The sequence below is a fragment of the Heterodontus francisci genome, chromosome 29, assembly GCF_036365525.1.
Source record: "Heterodontus francisci isolate sHetFra1 chromosome 29, sHetFra1.hap1, whole genome shotgun sequence".
Classification (NCBI taxonomy): domain Eukaryota; kingdom Metazoa; phylum Chordata; class Chondrichthyes; order Heterodontiformes; family Heterodontidae; genus Heterodontus; species Heterodontus francisci.
Genome location: NC_090399.1, coordinates 31,873,118 through 31,896,156, shown reverse-complemented (window position 1 = coordinate 31,896,156; position 23,039 = coordinate 31,873,118). Strand labels below are relative to the sequence as shown.

Here is a 23,039-nt window from a genome sequence, read left to right as displayed (position 1 = left end):
GAAACAAACTGAAATAAAATAGACACAAAAACGAAAAAATAACTAAAAAATAAAAGTAAAATGGGGTGCCCGTCATGCTCTGAAATTGTTGAACTCAGTGTTCAGGCCAGCAGACTGTAGTGTGCCTAATCGGTAAATGAGATGCTGTTCCTCGAGCTTGCGTTGATGTTTACTGGAACACTGCAGCAATCCGAGGACGGAGATGTGAGCATGAGAGCAGGGGGGAGTGTTGAAATGGCATGAAACCAGAAGCTCGGGGTCATGCTTTTGGACTGAGTGGAGGTGTTCCACAAACTGGTCACACAATCTGATTTTGGTCTCCCCAATGAAGAGGAGACCAGATTGTGAGCAGTGAATACAGTATACTACATTGAAAGAAGTACAAGTAAATCGCTGTTTCACCTGAAAGGAGTGTTTGGGGCCTTAGATACTGAGGAAAGAGGAGGCAAATGGACAATTGCAGGGGAAGGTGCCGTGGGAAGGGGACGAGGTGGTGGGGTAATGGATGAGTGGACCAGGGTGTCACGGAGAGAACAATCCCTTCAGAATGCTGACAGGGTAAGGGAGTGGAAGATACCTTTGGTAGTGGCATCACACTGGATGTGATGGAAATAGCGGAGGATGATCCTTTGGATATGGAGGCTGATAGTGTGGAATTTGAGGGCAAGGGGAACCCTGTTGCAGTTCTGGGAGGGAGGGGAAGGGTGATGGTAGAGGTGCGGGAAATGGGCCGGACACGGGTGACGTCCCTGTCAACCACAGTGGGGGGAAATCTTCGGTTGAGGAAAAAGGAAGACATATCAGAAACGCTGTCATGGAAGGTAGCATCATCAGAGCAGATACGTCAGAGATGGAGAAACTGGGAGAATGGAAGGGAGTCCTTCGAGGAGGCAGTGAAGAAGTGCAGTCGAGGTAGCTGTGGGAGTCGGTGAGCTTATAATGAATATTAGTAGACAGCTTCATTATAAGCCCACCGACTCCCACAGTCACCTCGACTACACTTCTTCACACCCTGCCTCCTGTAAGGACTCCATTCCATTCTCCCAGTTTCTCCATCTCCAACGCCTCTGCTCTGATGATGCTACCTTCCATGACAGCGATTCTGATATGTCTTCCTTTTCCCTCAGCCAAGGATTCCCCTCCACTATGATTGACAGGGCCCTCAACTGTGTCTGGCCCATTTTCCACACCTCTATCCTCACCCTTTCCCCTCCCTCCCAGAACTGCGACGGGATTCCCCTTGTCCTCACTTTCCACCCCATCAGCCTCCATATCCAAAGGATCATCCTCCGCCATTTCTGCCACCTCCAGTGTGATGCCACTACCAAAGGTATCTTCCACTCCCTTCCCCTGTCAGCATTCCGAAGGGATCGTTCTCTCCGTGACATTCTTGTCCAATCCTCCATTACCACCACCACCTCATCCCCTTCCCAAGGCACCTTCCCCTGCAATTGCAGGAGGTGAAATACCTGCCCATTTACCTCCTCTCCTCACTATCCCAGGCCCCAAACACTCCTTTCAGGTGAAGCAGCGATTTACTTGTACTTCTTTCAATGTAGTATACTGTATTCGCTGCTCACAATGTGGTCTCCTCTACATTGGGGAGACCAAACGCAGACTGGGTGACCGCATTGCAGAACACCTCCACTCAGTCCAAAAGCATGACCCCGAGCTTCTGGTTGCTGGCCATTTCAACAACACCCCACCCTGCTCTCATTCTCACGCCCCTGTCCTGGGATTGCTGCAGTGTTCCAGTGAACATCAACACAAGCTCGAGGAACATCTCATTTATCAATTAGGCACACTACAGCCTACCGGACTGAACATTGAGTTCAATAATTTCAGAGCATGATGGGCCCGCCATTTTATTTTTATTTTTTAGTTATTGTTTTTCTTTTTTGTGTTTATTTTATTTTAGTTTGTTCATTTTGTTTCTACTGTGCCTATTCACTGTGTTTGTGCTTGTGGCTGTTCAGTTTCAGTCCATTAACACCCTATCTGTACTCATGTTTTGTCTTTCAGCACACCATTAACATATTGCTTGCCTTTGCTCCATGACCTTCTGGTCAGCTATTCTGTGACCTTGCCCTATCAACATCTTCCCCTTTGTTATCTCTTGCCCCACCCCCGCTTTACTTGCTTATAATCTTTTACATTTCTTATATCTGCCAGTTCTGAAGAAGGGTCGTTGACCTGAAACGTTAACTGGGCTTCTCTCTCAACAGATACTGCCAGACCTGCTGAATATTTCCAGCGTTTCTTGTTTTTATGACAGCTATACTGAATGTTTACAGATATTCTATGTGGTAAGATGCTGTAAAACTAATTTAACTTGGTCAGTTCGTTAGGAATGAAAGTACAACCAGTAATAAACTTAGACAGCACAAGAAGAAAGTTATTCGGCCTGTCTTGTCTGTGCTGGCTCACTGAAAGATTTATCACTTAATCTCACATCCCAATTCTTTCGCCGTGGACCTGCAATCTTTTTTTTTAAAGTACATAACCAATTCCCTTTTGAAACTGAATACTTAATCTGAGCCCACTATTCTTTCAGGCAGTGCATTCTTGATCATAACAACTGACTGTGTTGGACAATTCTCCACATCTGTCCTCTGGTCGTTTTCCAATTAACTCTGTAAAATCTAACTACATGCCTCATAATTTGTTAAATCTCTCAACTGTCTCCTCTCGATGGAGAACATTCCAAGCTTCTCTACCTTCTGCACGTAACTGAAATTCCTCATTCCCAATCTCTTCTGCATTCACTCCTAGGCCTTGACATCCTTTCTAAAACGTGGTGCCCAGAGGCAGACACAATTCTGCCGCTGAGGCTTAATCAGCCATTTATGATGGTTAGACTTAACTTCCTTGCTTCTGTACAATTTGTCTCTAATCATAAAGCCAAGCATCTCGTATGCTTTTCAACAGCCTTATCAACTTGTCCTGCTGCCTTCAAAACTTGGTGAATGTGAACCCCCAAGTTTCTCTGTTCCTGCACACACTTTCAAATTGTACTATTTAGTTTATATAGCCTGTCCCCATTCTTCCTTCCATAATGCATCATTTCACACTTCTCTGGATAAAACATCATCTTCTATGTGGTTGGACCATTTCACCAGTCTCCCTGTGCCCTCCTCAGCCACCACTTGTGCATCTCTCACCATTTCCATTTCTATTGACTTCCATGGAAGCGAAAATCAGGAGAAATGTATAACGGGCAGCCAAACAGATATTGCTTCCTTTACATTATTGCTCAAAGTCCGAATTTCCCCCAGTGGGTGCTCATTAATTCCATCAGAGGACAACTACAGCAACCCGCATTTATATAGTGCCTTCAGCATAATAACGAGACTGAAGGCACTTTCCAGGAGCTTGACACCGAGCCACACCCGTGGATATCAGGCCAGATGGCCAAAGCTTGGACAAAGAGGCAGTTTTGAGGGAGTGCCTCAAAGGTCGAAAGATAGGCAGAGAGGGAGAGAGATTTAGGAAAGCAATTCTAGAGCTTAGGACATGGGAAGCTGGAGGCACGGGTACCAATTGTGAGGAAATTCAAATCTGGAATGCTCAAGAGGGCAGAATTGGTGGACAGCAGAGATCTAGTGGATGTAGGCAACCGAGGCAAGGACAGTGTTGGGCGATATTATGGAGATGGCTATGTGGCCTAGTGGTGGTGCAGATGTGTGGAGACCATCCTTTTCCCCCTCCCCACCCACTATTAAAGAGATAGATTCTATGTTAGGCTTACAAAATGATAGTTCGACAACCCAAGCCCCAAGCACTTACAAAATGTCGTTTAAATGTGAACGGAAAATGCTGAAACTGACTTCACGGAAGCCCATTTTTTTCCTAACTTAGCGAATGCCATAGCTCAGTCAAATGTACTTGATTTAATTTTTTTGAGATCAAAGTATTGGCTAGGGTCCAATTTTTTTTCTTTTGCATTATAGTGCGTTACAGAATCTTTACTCTTGATCATTATATGAGACCAGTGAGCAAGGCTATTAGAATAACTACATACGTGAGTACATTTGGATATTATATGGCATCGAGCACACGCGCTTTAACTATAGTTTATGATTCGGCAGAATGGAACAAATAGAATTACTTCAATTTCCAATGTAATGCTTGCTGCCTTACATTAGCTTTGTTTTTCTATTTCATTGGTAATTAATGGAGTGCAAATTATTCAGAAATTATAGTGGTAAGCAATTTTAAATTATCTCTGCAGAAATAACGGAATCACATATCATATGATTTTGTTACATTCCAATTTATGGACATTGGTGCATTAACTAACAGAAATAATTGCAAATGTGACATATCTGATTGCTAGATATCTTGCGCAGGTCGATTATTCTTATTTACCACTTTTTTAACATGCCGATTAATTAAATTCACGACTGATCATATTTCAATTAACAATGGAATCTTAATTACTATCATTTTGACATGTACCTTGGATTTTCGCCAACAATTTCTGAAGAGTTTCTCCTGATTCCACCACTGTAACTTGGACAGGCACTGGGGCAAGCGGCCTTAATAGTTGCTGCACGTCCTATTGGAGATTTTAACTGAAGGTCCGCCGAGTATACAGTGAGGTATCGGACAATTCCGCGGAAATTCTACCGCTTTTTGCTCATTAAATGTTAGCAAATATGTTCTTATGTGTAAACGTTGCCAAGTATGATCAGTATTGAGGACGGTAGCAGTGATTAAGCCTAAATATGAATGAATTCAATTCTCCTACTAGAACTCCAGAAATGTGCAGTTTCCCAGCTTTCGCGTGATGTCAAGAAAGGTAATCACTCTGACGCTGAAGATCCCGGATATCGCACAGTGAGTTGTAACAATATTTGAGAAACGATTTTTTTTTTTAGAAAACGTTATTTTTTTCAAAAAATATAAACACGTCAGTTCCTACAGATTTGATGCCCATTGCACTTTGTGGTTATTGCTCAACTAGTTAAGACAGAAAGAACCAAGCAAGCTGTTCTCATGAAAATGCAAGATAAGCTTTTCACAGAATAAAACATTGACAGCTGATCAAATTATTTATTATTATTACGTTTTCGATATCATGTCGCGTAAACAAGAAATCTAAACGATTGAAATAGTATCCATCTTCTCCATCAATGGCCTTCCTTCAATCATAAGATCAGAAGTGGGAATGTTCGCTGGTGGTTGCACAGTGTTCAGTACCATTCGTGACTACTCACATACTGAAGCAGCCCATGCTTGCATGCAGCAAGATCTGGACAACATTCGGATATAGGCTGAGAAGTAGAAAATAACATTCGCTCCATTACACGAGCCAGGCAATGAGCATTTCCAACAAGAGGGAGTCCAACCAATTCCCCTAGACTTTTAACGCATTACTCCACCATCAACATCCTGGGTGTCACCTTTGACCAGAACCTGAACTGGACCAGCCACATAAATACAATGTCTACAAGAGCAAGTCAGAGGCTGGAAATTCTGTGTCTCCAATGCCTGGCCGCCATTTACAAGGCACAAGTCAGGAGTGTGCTGGAATACTGTCCATTTACCTGGATGGATGCAGCTCCAACAACACTCCAGCAGCTGGACACTGTCCAGGACAAAGCAGCCCATTAGATAAGCACCCCATCCACCACCTTAAACAGTCACTTCCTGAACCACCAGCGCACAGCGGCAGCAGTGTGTACCATCCACAAGGTGGACACATCAACTCACCAATCATCCTTTGACAGCGCCTTCCAAACCCACTACCTCGACCACCTAGAAGGACAAGGGCATCAGATGCATGGGAACACCAGCACCTGCAACATCATCTCCTTTAGGGGAGTGTTTGTTGGCGATCCCTATAGTGTAATAGTAATGTCACTGAACAAATAATCCAGAGGCCCAGGCTAATGCTCTGGGGACATGGATTCGAATCCCAGATGATGAAATTCGAATTCAATTAATAAAAGTCTGAAGTTAAAAGCTAGTCTAATGGTGACCATGAAACCATTGACGATTGTTGTAAAAAAAAACATCTGGTTCACTGATGTTCTTTAGGGAAGGAAATCTGCCGTCCGTACCTGGTCTGGCCTACATGTGACTCCAGACCCACAGCAATGTGGTTGAGTCTTAACTGCACCCTGAAATGCCATTTAGTTCAAGGGCAATTCGGGATGTGTCACAAATCCTAGCCCAGCCAGCGACGCCCACATCCCACGAACGAATAAACAAACAAAAAGCACATCATCCTGACTTGCAACAATATCACCGCTGCTTCAATGTCGCTGGATCAAAATCATGGAACTCCCTTCCTAACAGCACTGTGATCGTACCTATACCCCAAGGACTGCAGCAGTTCCAGAAGGCAGCTCACCAACACCTTCTCAAAGGCAATTAGGGATCGACAACAAATGCTGGCCTTGCCAGTGACACCAACATCCCATGACGCGATAAAAAGTATGCAGTTTTGAAGACATTACACAGAATATACGGCATAGAAACAAGCCACTTAGGCCGAACTAGTCCATGCTACAATTTATACTCCAGATGAGTCTTCTCCCATTCTATCTGCTTCATTTTCCCATTTCAGCATATTCATTTTTCTCTCATGCATTCGTCTACTTTTCCTTTTTAAATCATCTAAGCATTTTCCTGAACCACTTCTTGTTTCATTTATTCATTCATTGGATGTGGACATCATTGGCAAATGGGACTGAACGCCGTGCAATCATGAGAAAACATCCCAGCTACTAAACTTATGATGGAGAGAAGGTCGTTAATAAAGCAACTGAAGATGGTTGGGCCTAGAACACTGCTCTGAGGAACTCCTACAACGATGTCCTGGGTCTGAGATAATTGCCCTCCAACAACCACAACCATCTTCCTTTATAATAGTATGACTCCAGCCAGTGGAGTTTTCTCCCTGATTCCCATTGACTTTAATTTTACTAAGGTACCTTGACGCCACACAGTCAAATGCTGCCTCGAAGTCCAGGCTGGTCCTTTCATCTCAGTAGTTGTAGCGAACTCCACATTCTAACTATTCCCTGACTGAAGAATTTTTCAATATTTTCCCATTGGATTTATTAGTAGCTATCTTCTATTTGTGGCGCCGAGTTTTGCAATACCCACAAGTGGAAACATTCTCTTCACGTCCAATCTGTCGAACGCATTCTTAATTTTAAAGGCCCCGATTGGCTTCTCTTCTAAGTCTTCTTTCTAAAGCAAAAGTTCCCAACATTTTCAATCTTCCCCAATAGCTGTAATCTCCCAGTTCTGGTACCATCCTTGCAAATCTTTTTTTTCTCTCACTAGCTGCAGTGTTCCTGTGTCGTTTTTATAGTATGCAGATCAGAACTGTGCACAGTACTCTAAGTGAAGCCTTTCCAGGGTCCGAGACATGTTTAACATAACTTAACTACTTCAGGAATTCTATACCCTTAGAAATAAATCCCAGTGTTATACTAGCATTTTAATTACTTATCAACCTGCGATATTGTTTTTAATGAACTGCTGACCTGCATTCCTAAATCCCTTTGCGATTCTACCCAATTCCAGTGCTTATTTTAAGCTGCAGATGATGTTTCTACTTTCCCACCAAAGTGCATCACCTCAGATTCATCTATGTTATAGTTCATTTGTCACTTAGATGCCCAGTTTACATAATTTCTAATGTCTTCTTGTATCATGTTGCATTCTTCCTCAGGGTTAGCTATAATTCTAGTTTGGTATCATCTGCAAAATTTAATATTGAGTTACTTGTTACTAAGCTGAAATCATTAACGTAAATTATTAAAAGCAATGGTCTCAGTATTTCTCTTTATGGAACTCTGCTACCTACTTTCCTCCAATCTGAATAATTACCTTTTCCCACTACTCTTTGCTATGTTTTTAGCCTATGTGCTAGTCATTCGACTTTTTATCCCCTGATTCCAGATTCCCTTACCTTTGCCATGAGCCTACGGTCTGGTACCCTGTTGAAATTCATTTGAATGTCCAAACATTTCTGATATTTAATGCATTACCCTTGTCTATATATTCCATTACCTCTTCAAAGAACCTTATCAGGTTAACTAAGCATCACTTAGTTTTTGGCTTGCATGCTTACTCGATCTTATGTTTTCTATCGCTGGACTTATTTTGGACAGTTACATCAATAGTAACAAGTGGGAATGAAGGTGAAACTGCTGGCCATGAAGAAAATACATCAATCACATGCTCAGAACCAGTGTGAGCAGCACGTTAGCTGAGATTTTAACAATAGTTGTAAATGCAGCACAGATGACCTGGGGGTACCCTAATTTTACAAGCTAGTCGCAGGTGCCTTGTTGAAACTGGTTTCCTGACTCAAAGCAAGCAGAAGTCATTGCCAGCTACATGGACCCAGATAACAAGGTGTTATGAAGTTCTGATCTCCATGGATTCCTTCTTTAATCAGAAGTCCAGTTTACATTTTGCCTGATGTTCACTTCCCTTGACCTCAATGAGGAATAAAATTGAGTGGGCGAATGATCGCTAGCATCATTTTGTGCTACTGTCTGAGACCAGTTTCCACCCCGCAATACTAAGAGTTCAATAACAAGCAATCCTACTCAATGGTTCAGCAGCCATTTTGACAAAGTGAAAGTTCTTCGTTTTAGGCTTAGCTACCCTAACATTCTGGGCAGGGCTATGACTGGTTACCTGTTTTAAACCACAAAGAAACAATATTAATGCCCATATAAGCTGTCATTTTAACTTCTGTCGATAGTGTAAAATGGGCAATATTGGATCAGCCACCTGCCTCATCCTTTTTTGATCTTCTTTTCCACTGAACGTATAGTCAGCAACCACCCTTATATCACCCATTTTACATAATAGGCAAAAGTTAAAATTATTTTCTCTGGCTTTCCACCTATCTTGCATCACAATTATATCAGGAGATATCAGATATCAGACCCCCCAGAGTCTTTCTGTCAGCTTTAGTACGTAAAGATACAAAAGCCAGCTTCGCTTACAGAATTGATTTAACATACCTGTTGCAAAACTAAGGGTTAAATACCTTACTGCCCATGGATGAAACCAGACACCAATGCTTGATTTACAGAGGAACATCAAGTTCAATATCAACCCATGTTGAGTGGGACAGGCACGAGGGACAGGTGTCAAGCCATTCAACTCAACTATAAATATCTTGTATGATTTGTTTAAATCTGTGTTTGAGTGTCAAAAGTCCCCATTAGTTAAATTTGTTTGATCGTCACTTTATTCACTTGTCAGTTTATGTGGGCTAATGCAAAATGGAATGGCAAACAGAAAATTTTCCCCAGCATATCTCTCCGAGACCTTTCAATAGAGAAAAATCGGCCAGATAGCTTCATTGAATGCCAAGAGATGGACGATAGAGTCTGGAAATGTAACTCACAGTTTTGGCACGCCACTTATGGACTCTTTCATACCTTCTACCCCCAAGAGAAGGTGGCTACGTTTAACAATTAGATGCTGTTTGTTACCATCCAAACACAAGGTCCCGGAATTTACGGTCTCAAAAGCGGTGAACAGCTATTGAGAGCTTGAAGGGCACTGCAACTTCCAGCAATCGCAGATCAGCCGCAAACTGGAAATTGTGGTGCATCTCAATGTGCTCCGGAGTAGTGTACGATACTTGTCCTGCCAGGCCGTTCTTTAAAGGGAAAGGGACCAGCACTGCATGAATTTGGCCTAATTGCCCACCGATTTTTGCTTGCCTTGTCTTTGAGTTGATGTCAGCAGCGTAAAGCCTGCTGGGAAGCGGAGCAGCCAATTAACTTTACAATGAATAGAAGGATCCCAGCGAATCTTAGAATGTATGTGACAAAACATAGAAGTGAAAGCACTTGGTTTTAAACTCGCCAAAATTCCATTCGCCGTATTCATGCGTTCTCTTCCCCCACCTCCCCCCAGCAAACCTGGCTCTATCCCCTCCTACCACCACCCCCTCAGTTTAGTGGTTTGCGTGCCATCGGCGTAATTACCCGATGTTTCAGATTTTTCACAGAATTAAATCTAGTTCGATACTTTAAATTATTATAAAGAATTAAAAATCATTTTGTCTCTGACAACTCAAATGTCTTGCAAGACAAATATTATGGTTTCATTAGCCATCCATTTTAAGAATTTTCTTTCCCCTTCTGAATGATACCAATTTAGAATTTAGGAAAGATAACAGCTACACATGCTACATGCATCACGTGCAATACAATGCTAGTGTTGGTGACATTGGCAAATGAATGCTTAACAAGGTCATGTGAAGTTCGTTTGTTCCCCTTTTAACAAGAGACACGAACCATGAGTTTAAGAAAGCGGACAGAGGAAGGCAATTTAAAATTGTGTCTGCTAACCTTGTTATCGGTCATTTTCTCCTTTCGTCCCTCTAAGGACTACTTGTAAAAGATGCATTTCCTTGAAATATATGTTCTGACAAATATATGTTTTTAAAAAGAACTCCTGACTTTCATTCTAAACAGGTCAATACGAAGACGAGACACGTTTCACACATTCAAAGGTTAGACGGTCAGGTCACAAGTTGTGTATTTTCAGTGTTCCACAGCTCCCTCGTGCTTACTGCCATACATTAAATTCGGATCAGTTAATAACAATTAAATAATATCTCAAGCTCTCATTCTTCAAAGTTCTCCTCTATAATCCTTGGTAAGGACATGAAACCAGAACGCCTATGGGGGGGTTAGTTTCAGGAAAGTCGCCTTTCACCAAGTTCATCCCGTTATTTCCGCTGAGCAAATCTATCAATTAATTGAGAAAAGTCACATTTCTTCACACAGGGTCTGGTGTCTGTTCTCTCTGTCTCCTTCTCTCAGTGTCTAGGGTCTCTTCCCCAGTTTCTCTCCCTCTCTGTATCAGGCTCTGTGCCTCCCTTTCTGTCTCTCTCCATCTGTCTCCCTCCCTCCCTGTCTCGTCTTCCCTTCTCGCCTGTTTCAGAATTTAAACGTCTATCACAGTGTATTTAAAAGTTTATAACAGTTGTTTAAAGTGTTCAAACGTATTTCAAATCATAATAAAACGCTCACCTGCCTTTGAGCTGAAGACCGCCCTCAAGGGGCGTGTCCAGCTTGTGACGTCTCTAGGAGGCGCGGCTTCTTCGGTAAGTGGCTGTTTGGAGGATGGAGCAGGCTGCAGCAAAAAGTGCAAGTTCACGCTGAAGGCCAATGAACCGGGTGAGTTCGTATTTCTCTGTGCATCAGCAGCAAACGCTGTTGTTTCACCGCTGACTAAAAAATCCGGCCAAAGAGATCATGTGATTAGACCGTCTGCGTAAACACACAGAAAAGGGAAGCATGTGCTGCACTGGATCACCGACATCTTAACTGTGCACCTGGGCTAAGTGATACACTCTCTCCGGGAATTAGGCGTAGGTTCACCACCACAACAGTTTGATTCGCATTCGCTGAACATTGTGGTGTAAGAAATAATGTGGGTCAATTTTAACTTTTCTCTCTGGACTAAAATTGTTGATGGAAAACCGCAGTCAGCTTTACGTCTCTCCAAATTCACTTTTCCATAGAAGGTAACGGAAATCGGGTATGAAATGCTCTGTCAGTTCGTTATCACCTGTCTTACAGCCTCTGTTAAAAGTTAAAATTACCACCACTGAAGAATTCCGCTAAATGTATTCGACTTGGGCGTAAACGGCCATCTCATTTGCGCCGCCCATTAGACGTCAATGGAACTGAATATCAGGTGGGGTGTGAAACAGGAGATATCTCTGTTTAACACTTCTCCCCACACATTTATCTTCCCTATATATTTTTATCATCAAGGTGTAACAATCGCAGGATAAAGTCGAGATAAGCACTGAAGAATGTTCTGTTTACCTTTCCTAAACAGGCCTGGCAATTGGCGAATTGAGGCGCAGTTTGACGATTCACCAATGTACGTGGTATCCACCCAATTTGAGGTCAAGAAATTCGGTAACACTTATTAACTCGTTTACATATACAAAGAAAAAAATCATGATCCATTTTCAGTTGCCAAGTATTCCAGTTACGTTGGAAGGTTTTAAAATATGCGTAAAATGATCTCAGATTGTTGATTGGCAAAAAAAATGCCTCAGTCATATATCCAAAGTTCATAAAGACAAGGAAGAGATCCATTACACCACTAGTTGTCTGGCTGTCTACATCTATGTATGGGATTAGTTTCCGCAGTCATTTCTTGGGAGGACAGTCCACGAGGTGAAGTTTCACTTTCACCGCGAAGGGAAGTATGGAGCAGCTGCCCTGTTTACACCTCCCCTGATTTTTGTTTGCATTGACGATGATCGGGCTCCATAACTGGCGGGTGATCTGCTCTTATACCAGACAGCTATATTGAAACATGTTAAACCGTAACGGGAGATTCAGGATTTAAAAAAAAAACAAGCATTGGCTGAACAGCACAGGGTACATGTTTTGAGGTAAGATTGCTTCAGTTATGCAAGTTACATGAATGCAGTATGCATTATAAATAAATAAGGCCTGGTGCTTTCCAGTCATATGCTTTGTAAGCAGTTATCCAACTATTCTACAGTATGCTGAGAAGTGATACCTGTGGCAAATATTCTAAAACAAATAGTTTTAAAATTTTTGTCCCTGAAATTTGAGCGAGATTTCGTCGGAAGAAACACGAATCAATCAATGATAAAGTAATGGCATTTTTGTATGGCTAATATGTTAAGTTCCCTGCAGGTTTGGCCCACAATACAATTTTAACCTCACCGGTGCCAATACAGTGCAATTCATAGTACGAAAGGAATGCTTTAAAAGTTATCAACAATGTTTTTTCTCTGTTTTGTCGAAGGAAGGCACTTTTAATTTTGGATTTACATGGAATAGCATGGATAATTTAGCACATTGTGGGGTAACTTTATCGTCTGCCCATGGAGTGAACCAGGCAATATCGGATGGGCCGCACTTTTGCACCTCCTGAATTACTGACCACAATGGAAATTAAATCAGGGGTGATGTCTAATTGGTGCCATCTGATATCGTCCGGTTTAGCTTGCCATAAAATGTTAAAGTTACCACTTGTAATTTTGTGGTTAATATTCTATCTGCGGAAGGTAAATGCTTGGCACGTTTTCTTGATTGTGGTAACAACTTAGCTACAACTTAAAGATTGAATTTTCCAAAATTGGATGCAAAATTGGCGAGCCCATAGAAGTCAGAGGGTGGTAGTAGATGGAAAGTATTCAGCATGGAGCTCGGTGACCAGTGGTGTTTCACAAGGATCTGTTCTGGGACCTCTGCTCTTTGTGATTTTTATAAATGACTTGGATGAGGAAGTGGAAGGCTGGGTTAGCAAGTTTGCCGATGACACGAAGGTTGCTGGAGTTGTGGATAGTGTGGAGGCCTGTTGTAGGTTGTAACGGGACATTGATAGGATGCAGAGCTGGGCTGAGAAGTGACAGATGGAGTTCAACCTGGAAAAGTGTGAAGTGATTCATTTTGGAAGGTCGAATTTGAATGCGGAATACAGGCTTAAAGACAGGATTCTTGGTAGTGTGGAGGAACAGAGGGATCTTGGGGTCCATGTCCATGGATCGCTTAAAGTTGCCACCCAAGCTGATAGGGTTGTTAAGAAGGCGTATGGTGTGTTAGCTTTCATTAACGGGGGATTGAGTTTAAGAGCCGCGAGATTATGCTGCAGCTCTATAAGGCCCTGGTTCGACCACACTTGGAATATTGTGTTCAGTTCTGGTCACCTCATTATAGGAAGGATGTGGAAGCTTTAGAGAGGGTGCAGAGGAGATTTACCAGGATGCTGCCTGGACTGGAGGGCATGTCCTATGAAGAAAGATTGAGGAAGCTAGGGCTTTTCTCATTGGAGCGAAGAAGGATGAGAGGTGACTTGACAGAAGGGTACAAGATGATGAGAGGCATAGATAGAGTGGATAGTCAGAGACTTTTTCTTAGGGTTGAAAGGGCTATCACTAGGGGGCATAATTTTAAGGTGATTGGAGGAAGGTTTCGGGGAGATGTCAGAGGTAGGTTCTTTACACAGAGTGGTGGGTGCGTGTAATGCGCTGCCAGCGGTGGTAGTGTAAGCAGATACATTAGGGGCATTTAAGCGACTCTTGGATAGGTACATGGATGATAGTAGAATGAAGGGTAGGTAGTTAGTTTGATCTTAGAGTAGGTTAAAGGTTCGGCACAACATCGTGGGCCGAAGGGCCTGCATTGTGCTGTACTGTTCTATGTTCTAAAAACAAATGCTATGACTATGTTTGTTTATGTTTGATTAAATCATGTTTCAAAGTTCTCCCTAGTTTCAAGGTCGAGGTGAAAGCGGAGGAAATGTTTTTCCTGATAACAAAGGACGAATTCAAATTCAAAATCTTGGCAGAGTAAGTAAATTATAGTTATCTAATAACATCGTACTAATATTACCGCTGCCACGGAAATTGCGTGGCCTCTAATAGGCGTCCAATCCGCAAAACCAGTTTTACACCAGAGTAGCGAGTTGAAAATCATTCCTGTCCTCAGTTGAATTCGATTTCTTAAATGTTCTTAGCACGTGAGAAATGCTAACAAGTTAACATTCACTGCCTATCCGTCGTGGCTTGAAATGGTGGGCATGCTTTGCTTGAGTTGTTGCAACTCTTATGTTGACGTTTCTCCTCCAAATGTGTCAGATTGGGAAATCCAGACTTTTGATGCAGTGACTATCAACGAACGTGGACAATTTTCCAAGTTAGGTTAAGGGTGGATTGTACGCAAGGAGATCACGGTGTTTCCACAATGTTACTGTTCCTGGCCTTCTCGGTTTCAGAGGCTGCAAAGCCAGGAGGCCCTGTCAAAGGAAGATTGGTAAGTTACTACATGTTGACGCAACATACTGAAGCCACAGTGTGTTGGTGGTCAACTGAGGACGTTGAGCTCCGTGCATGTTGTTGCAGCTGTACCCTTCCACTTGACTAATGAGTGAATAGTCCTTTAGTTGCTGAAAATAGAGACACCTTATCAAAGCTTTTCGTCTTGCACCCATCGGGACAATTGCAATAATAACCAATGTAAAAAAAAACAGCAACTTATACTGCACGAGAAGAGAATGCTGATTGGCAAGTGAACTCTGATTGGTAGAAGCGTTGCCATGGAGAATGCACCGGTTTACAGTGACTGACAGTTAACTGCCAAGCTTTGTTTAAAATTTAAAACAGGCAACTTGACACTGATTGGTCAAGGCATTGTCCTGAGGAATGAACCAGCGAATGGCTGTCACTTATTTCGTTCAGCTGAAACAGGTGCAATGTTTGTACATATTCTTTCTGTCTGCAAATAACAGGGCCCTGGGTATTAATACTTCCAGTATTACTTAATGCTTCCAGTACGTGCAAATGCACCACAATGCAAGCCCTACTCAAAATCTTTAATTGGTTGTCAGCAAAATTCTGAGCAGCAAACAGAAAAATAGATTGAGTGCAGATTTGCATCCCAAAAACAGTAAAATATAAGTTCGGAATGTCATGTTCAAACTGTAAGGTGCTCTGGTCAGTCCACACTTTGCAAGTTGTGATCAGTTCTGTAAACTAAGGCACAATAGAGACTTTCAAGCGTCGGAGGTAATACAGTGATCGGCCATGATTGTGCAAGAAGACACGAGCATCCACTTATGTAATATTATAAGCTTCTGGCCCTGCCACAGTCCATGTGATGTTGAAACCCTCATCCATGCCTTTATCATTTCCAAACTTGATTATTTCAATGCTCTCCTAGCTATACTGTCATCTTGCACCCTCCAAAACTTCAACTCGTCGAAAACTCTGCTACCTGTATCCAAACCTGTAGCATGACACGTTCACCAATCACTCTTGTCGTCGTTGAGCTCCATTGGCTTCCAGTCCAGCAACACCTCAAATTTAAAACTCTCATCCTTATAGTCGTTTGGTAGCAGAGAACTCGAGTATTGCTGAAAATAGAGATATGTTGTCGAAGCCTTTCCTCTTGCACTCACCAGGGCAATCTGCAAGAACACCAATATAAGGGAAAACAACAACTTTATACTGTATGAGAAGAGAGTGCTGATTGGTTGACAGTTGTTTGTCAGTCACCATAAACTTGTGCATTCTCCATTGCAATGCCTCTAACAATCAGAGTTCACTTGCCATCCATGGCCTTGCCCCTCATTATCTATGGAATCTCCTCCAGCACTACAACCCTCTGAGAAATCTGCTTTCCCCCAATTCTGGCCCATTGTGCGTCCCTGGATTCCACCATTGGTAGCCGTGCTTTCATCTGACAAGCCACTAAGCTGTGGAAATCCATCACCAAACCTGTATGCCACTCTCTCTCTCTCCTTTAAGACCCTCTTTAGAACCTATCTCTTTGACCAAACCTTTGGTCATCTGTCCTAATATTGCCTTAGGTGGCTCACGTTGTCTGAATATACTATTATGGATTCAGATGTTTTACTAAATTAGCGACACTCTATAAATGCAAGCTCTTGTTCTGCCGAAAGTTTAGCTATGTGTTTCTTTCATACCCATGTTCTTCCTTTATTTTGTTGTGGCTTTGAGAGTTTACCAATTGGGACATTGTCAAAAGGCTCTTGCAAGTCGAAGTGAAGTAGAAAATGAGCATAGCAAAGAACAAAGAACAAAGAAAATTATAGCATAGGAACAGGCCCTTCGGCCCTCCAAGCCTGCGCCGATCCAGATCCTCTATCTAAACATGTCGCCTATTTTCTAAGGGTCTGTATCTCTTTGCTTCCTGCCCATTCATGTATCTGTCTAGATACATCTTAAAAGACGCTATCGTGCCCGCGTCTACCACCTCCGCTGGCAACGCGTTCCAGGCACCCACCACCCTCTGCATAAAGAACTTTCCACGCATATCCCCCCTAAACTTTTCCCCTCTCACTTTGAACTCGTGACCCCCAGTAATTGAATCCCCCACTCTGGGAAAAAACTTCTTGCTATCCACCCGGTCGAGACCTCTCATGATTTTGTACACCTCAATCAGGTCCCCCCTCAACCTCCGTCTTTCTAATGAAAATAATCCTAATCTACTCAACCTCTCTTCATAGCTAGCGACCTCCATACCAGGCAACATCCTGGTGAACCTCCTCTGCACCTTGTCCAAAGCATCCACATCATTTTGGTAATGTCGCGACCAGAACTGCACGCAGTATTCCAAATGTGGCCGAACCAAAGTCTTATACAACTGTAACATGACCTGCCAACTCTTGTACTCAATACCCCGTCCGATGAAGGAAAGCATGCCGTATGCCTTCTTGACCACTCTATTGACCTGCGTTGCCACCTTCAGGGAACAATGGACCTGAACACTCAAATCTTTCTGTACATCAATTTTCCCCAGGACTTTTCCATTTACTGTATAATTCACTCTTGAATTGGATCTTCCAAAATGCATCACCTCACATTTGCCCTGATTAAACTCCATCTGCCATTTCTCTGCCCAACTCTCCAATCTATTTATATTCTGCTGTATTCTCTGACAGTCCCCTTCACTATCTGCTACTCCACCAATCTTAGTGTCGTCTGCAAACTTGCTAATCAGACCACCTATACTTTCCTCCAAATCATTTATTTATATCACAAACAACAGTGGTCCCAGCACGGATCCCTGTGGAACACCACTGGTTACACGTCTCCATTTTGAGAAACTCCCTTCCACTGCTACTCTCTGTCTCCTGTTGCCCAGCCAGTTCTTTATCCATCTAGCTGGTACACCCTGGAACCCATGCGACTTCACTTTCTCCATCAGCCTACCATGGGGAACCTTATCAAATGCCTTACTGAAGTCCATGTATATGACATCTACAGCCCTTCCCTCATCAATCAACTTTGTCACTTCCACAAAGAATTCTATTAAGTTGGTAAGACATGACCTTCCCTGCACAAAACCATGTTGCGCATCACTGATAAGCCAATTTTCTTCCAAATGGGAATAGATCCTATCCCTCAGTATCTTCTCCAGCAGCTTCCCTACCACTGACGTCAGGCTCACTGGTCTATAGTTACCTGGATTTTCCCTGCTACCATTCTTAAACAAGGGGACAACATTAGCAATTCTCCAGTCCTCCGGGACCTCACCCGTGTTTAAGGATGCTGCAAAGATATCTGTTAAGGCCCCAGCTATTTCCTCTCTCTCTTCCCTCAGTAACTTGGGATAGATTCCATCTGGACCTGGGGACTTGTCCACCTTAATGCCTTTTAGAATACCCAACACTTCCTCCCTCCTTATGCCGACTTGACCTAGAGTAATCAGACATCTGTCCCGAACCTCAACATCCGTCATGTCCCTCTCCTCGGTGAATACCGATGCAAAGTACTCGTTTAGAATCTCACCCATTTTCTCTGACTCCACGCATAACTTTCCTCCTTTGTCCTTGAGTGGGCCAATCCTTTCTCTAGTTGCCCTCTTGCTCCTTATATATGAATAAAAGGCTTTGGGATTTTCCTTAACCCTGTTTGCTAAAGATATTTCATGACCCCTTTTAGCCCTCTTAATTCCTCGTTTCAGATTGGTCCTACTTCCCGATATTCTTTCAAAGCATCGTCTTTCTTCAGCCTCCTCGACCTTATGTATGCTTCCTTTTTCCTTTTAGCTAGTCTCACAATTTCACCAGTCATCCATGGTTCCCTAATCTTGCCATTTCTATCCCTCATTTTCACAGGAACATGTCTCTCCTGCACGCTAATCAACCTCTCTTTAAAAGCCTTCCACATATCAAATGTGGCTTTACCTTCAAACAGTTGCTCCCAATCTACATTCCCCAGCTCCTGCCGAATTTTGGTATAGTTGGCCTTCCCCCAATTTAGCACTCTTCCTTTAGGACCACTCTCGTCTTTGTCCATGTGTATTCTAAAACTTACGGAATTGTGATCACTATTCCCAAAGTAGTCCCCTACTGAAACTTCAACCACCTGGCCGGGCTCATTCCCCAACACCAGGTCCAGTATGGCCCCTTCCCGAGTTGGACTATTAACATACTGCTCTAGAAAACCCTCCTGGATGCTCCTTACAAATTCTGCTCCATCTGGACCTCTAACACTAAGTGAATCCCAGTCAATGTTGGGAAAATTAAAATCTCCTATCACCACCACCCTGTTGCTCCTACATCTTTCCATAATAGCCTTATAGCCTCATAGAATCCCTACGCTGTCCCATGTTAAATTCTTATTATGCTGATATGCAGATTGCCCTCCAGTCCAGCATTTGAAAAGATTCTGTTATTCACAGTACTTGCCTCGATGCGATTTTTCAATGTAGATATAATATTTGCTTTTTAAAAAATATTGCCCAAGTTCACCTCCAAGACCTCTGTTTTGGTTTTGCTTTACCCAGAACTTTCTTCACTAAACTTCTGCAGAAGCTTCAGCTATATATAACCATGCATGGAACATTGGTCAGGTTAAGTTTAGAGGTACAGCACTGAAGCAGACCCTTCGGCCCACCGAGTCTGTACCGACCATCAACCACCCATTTTATACTAATCCTATATTCCTACCACATCCCCACCTGTCCCTATATTTCCCTGCCACTTATCTATACTAGGGGCAATTTATAATGGCCAATTTACCTACCAACCTGCAAGTCTTTGGCATGTCGGAGGAAACCGGAGCACCTGGAGAAAACCCACGCAGACACAAGAAGAAACTGCAAATTCCACACAGGCAGTATCTTGAATTGAACCCGGGTCGCTGGAGCTGTGAGGCTGTGGTGCTAACCACTGCACCACTATGCCACCCAAAGGAGCTTGAGCTCCTTACCTTAAAACTTCAATTGTCTTACGAACAACGAAATGGATCTTGGGAGCACTACAAGGACGTCAGAATTATCCTCTGTAGTGTGCTGAAGTAAAATAATATTTCAATATTTTAACAATTGTAACTGATCATTTTTTCCCAGTGAAGTGGAAAATTCTGACTGGTTTTGCCCTCCCTTTCTGTATTCTATTGTGACAAATTGCAATCCGCCTATGCAACAGAGATGAGAACTCACAGAAATAATGGACCAAAACTGGAAATCTTTGGGTTCTGTTCCTTCATTCGGCATTTTAAAACAATGAGCGATTTATTTTAAGTAACGTGTCTATCTGTTGATTATTTGCTAAAGCCATGTATACGGAAAGGCTGTGGAAGGAATGGCATATGTGAGATTCGAAATTATTGACGAAATGAAGAATAATACCTACTTACGGGGACTGGAACAACAGCTGCAGGTGAGAATATTCCCACCTTCAGAAACTGGCGCCGAAAGGCAGGAAGTACTACTTGAGAAATAGGAATTCGTTGTTACTTGCTGTTCCATTAAATAAATGTTTAACTGAAGAAAAAACTATTAGCAAGATATATTGGTGGCAAAGTGGTTAGCACAGCAGCCTCACAGCTCCAGTGACCTCGGTTCATATATAAGGAGCAAGAGGGTAAAGGATTGGCCCACTCAAGGACAAAGGAGGAAAGTTATGCGTGGAGTCAGAGAAAATGGGTGAGATTTTAAACGAGTACTTTGCATCGGTATTCACCAAGGAGAGGGACATGACGGATGTTGAGGTTCGGGACAGATGTCTGATTACTCTAGGTCAAGTCGGCATAAGGAGGGAGGAAGTGTTGGGTATTCTAAAAGGCATTAAGGTGGACAAGTCCCCAGGTCCGGATGGGATCTATCCCAGGTTACTGAGGGAAGCGAGAGAGGAAATAGCTTTGCAGCATCCTTAAACACGGGCGAGGTCCCGGAGGACTGGAGAATCGTTAATGTTGTTCCCTTGTTTAAGAAGGGTAGCAGGGAAAATCCAGGTAATTACAGACCAGTGAGCCTGACGTCAGTGGTAGGGAAGCTGCTGGAGAAGATACTGAGTGATAGGATCTATTCCCATTTGGAAGAAAATTGGCTTATCAGTGATAGGCAACATGGTTTTGTGCAGGGAAGATCATGTCTTACCAACATAATAGAATTCTTTGAGGAAGTGACAAAGTTGATTGATGAGGACTTCAGTAAGGCATTTGATAAGGTTCCCCATGGTAGGCTGATGGAGAAAGTGAAGTCGTATGGGGTCCAGGGTGTACCAGCTAGATGGATAAAGAACTGGCTGGGCAACAGGAGACAGAGAGTAGCAGTGGAAGGGAGTTTCTCAAAATGGAGACGTGTGACCAGTGGTGTTCCACAGGGATCCGTGCTGGGACCACTGTTGTTTGTGATATACATAAATGATTTGGAGGAAAGTATAGGTGGTCTGATTAGTAAGTTTGCAGACGACACTAAGATTGGTGGAGTAGCAGATAGTAAAGGGGACTGTCAGAGAATACAGCAGAATATAAATAGATTGGAGAGTTGGGCAGAGAAATGGCAGATGGAGTTCAATCGGCAAATGCGAGGTGATGCATTTTGGAAGATCCAATTCAAGAGTGAACTATACAGTAAATGGAAAAGTCCTGGGGAAAATTGATGTACAGAGAGATTTGGGTGTTCAGATCCATTGTTCCCTGAAGGTGGCAACGCAGGTCAATAGAGTGGTCAAGAAGGCATACGGCATGCTTTCCTTCATTGGACGGGGTATTGAGTACAAGAGTTGGCAGGTCATGTTACAGTTGTATAAGACTTTGGTTCGGCCACATTTGGAATACTGCGTGCAGTTCTGGTCGCCACATTCCCAAAAGGATGTAGATGCTTTGGAGAGGGTGCAGAGGAGGTTCACCAAGATGTTGCCTGGTATGGAGGTCGCTAGCTATGAAGAGAGGTTGAGTAGATTCGGATTATTTTCATTAGAAAGACGGAGGTTGAGGGGGGACCTGATTGAGGTGTACAAAATCATGAGAGGTATAGACCGGGTGGATAGCAAGAAGTTTTTTCCCAGAGTGGGGGATTCAATTACTAGGGGTCACGAGTTCAAAGTGAGAGGGGAAAAGTTTAGGGGGGATATGCATGGAAAGTTCTTTATGCAGAGGGTGGTGGGTGCCTGGAACGCGTTGCCAGCGGAGGTGGTAGATTCGGGCATGATAGCGTCTTTTAAGATGTATCTAGACAGATACATGAATGGGCAGGAAGCAAAGAGATACAGACCCTTAGAAAATAGGCGACATGTTTAGATAGAGGATCTGGATCGGCGCAGGCTTGGAGGGCCGAAGGGCCTGTTCCTGTGCTGTAATTTTCTTTGTTCTTTGTTCAGTTCTGGGTACTGTCTGTGCGGAGTTTGCAAGTTCTCCCCGTGGCTGAGTGGGTTTCTGCCAGGTGCTCTGGTTTCCTCGCACAGCCAAAGACTTGCAGGTTGATAGGTAAATTGGCCCTGGAGTAGGTAAGAGAGATTGGTGGGGATGTTGTAGGTAATATGGGGTTAATATATTTATTTCGAGATACAGCACAGAAATAGGCCCTTCGGGCCACCGAGTCTGTGCCGACCCAGAACCACCCATTTATACTAACCGGACAGTAATCCCATATTCCCTAACATCTCCCTATACGCGGGGCAATTTACAATGGCCAATTTACTTATCACCTGCAAGTCTTTGGTAGTGGGAGGAAACCGGACCACCCGGCAAAAACCCACTCAGTCACAGGGAGAACTTGCAAACTCCGGACAGGCAGTACCCAGAATTTAACCCGGGTCCCTAGAGCTGTCAGGCTGCAGTGCTAACCACTGCACCACAGTGCCACCCAATAGGACTAGTATAAATGGGTGGTTGTTGGTCGGCACAGACTTGGTGGCCCTGTTTCGGCGCTGTATCCCTTAATTTAAAAAAAATATTGCTTCAGTAATTTTAAAATCACATGGGCTCAGAAAATATACAACATTGCTGTAATACAAGAACACAAGAAATGGGAGCAAAAGTAGACCATATGGCCTATGAAGCCAGCCATGTAATACGGTCACGGCTAATGGTGGGCTTCGATTTCACTTTCCTGCCTACTCCCCATATCCGTTGATTCCCTGAGAGACTAAAAATCTGTCTATCCCAGCCTTAAATATACTCTATGATGGAGCATCTATAACCCTCTGCGGAGAGAATGCCAAATATTCACAACTCTTTGAGTGTAGTAATTTCTCCTCATTTCAGTCTGAATTTCTCCTCATCTCAGTCC

The 23,039-nt window shown here is 43.1% G+C and overlaps 1 protein-coding gene across 1 annotated transcript in view; it reads left to right on the top strand.

Annotated features, from left to right (window-relative positions):
- LOC137345995 (complement C4-A-like) overlaps positions 1-23,039 on the top strand; it is a 120,641-nt gene that overhangs the window by 8,302 nt on the left and 89,300 nt on the right. The window contains exons 4-8 of the mRNA XM_068009291.1: positions 3,951-4,021; positions 4,754-4,839; positions 11,848-11,930; positions 14,257-14,344; positions 20,079-20,184. Of these exons, the coding sequence (XP_067865392.1) occupies positions 3,951-4,021; positions 4,754-4,839; positions 11,848-11,930; positions 14,257-14,344; positions 20,079-20,184 (434 nt within the window). The remainder of the gene's footprint in view (positions 1-3,950; positions 4,022-4,753; positions 4,840-11,847; positions 11,931-14,256; positions 14,345-20,078; positions 20,185-23,039) is intronic.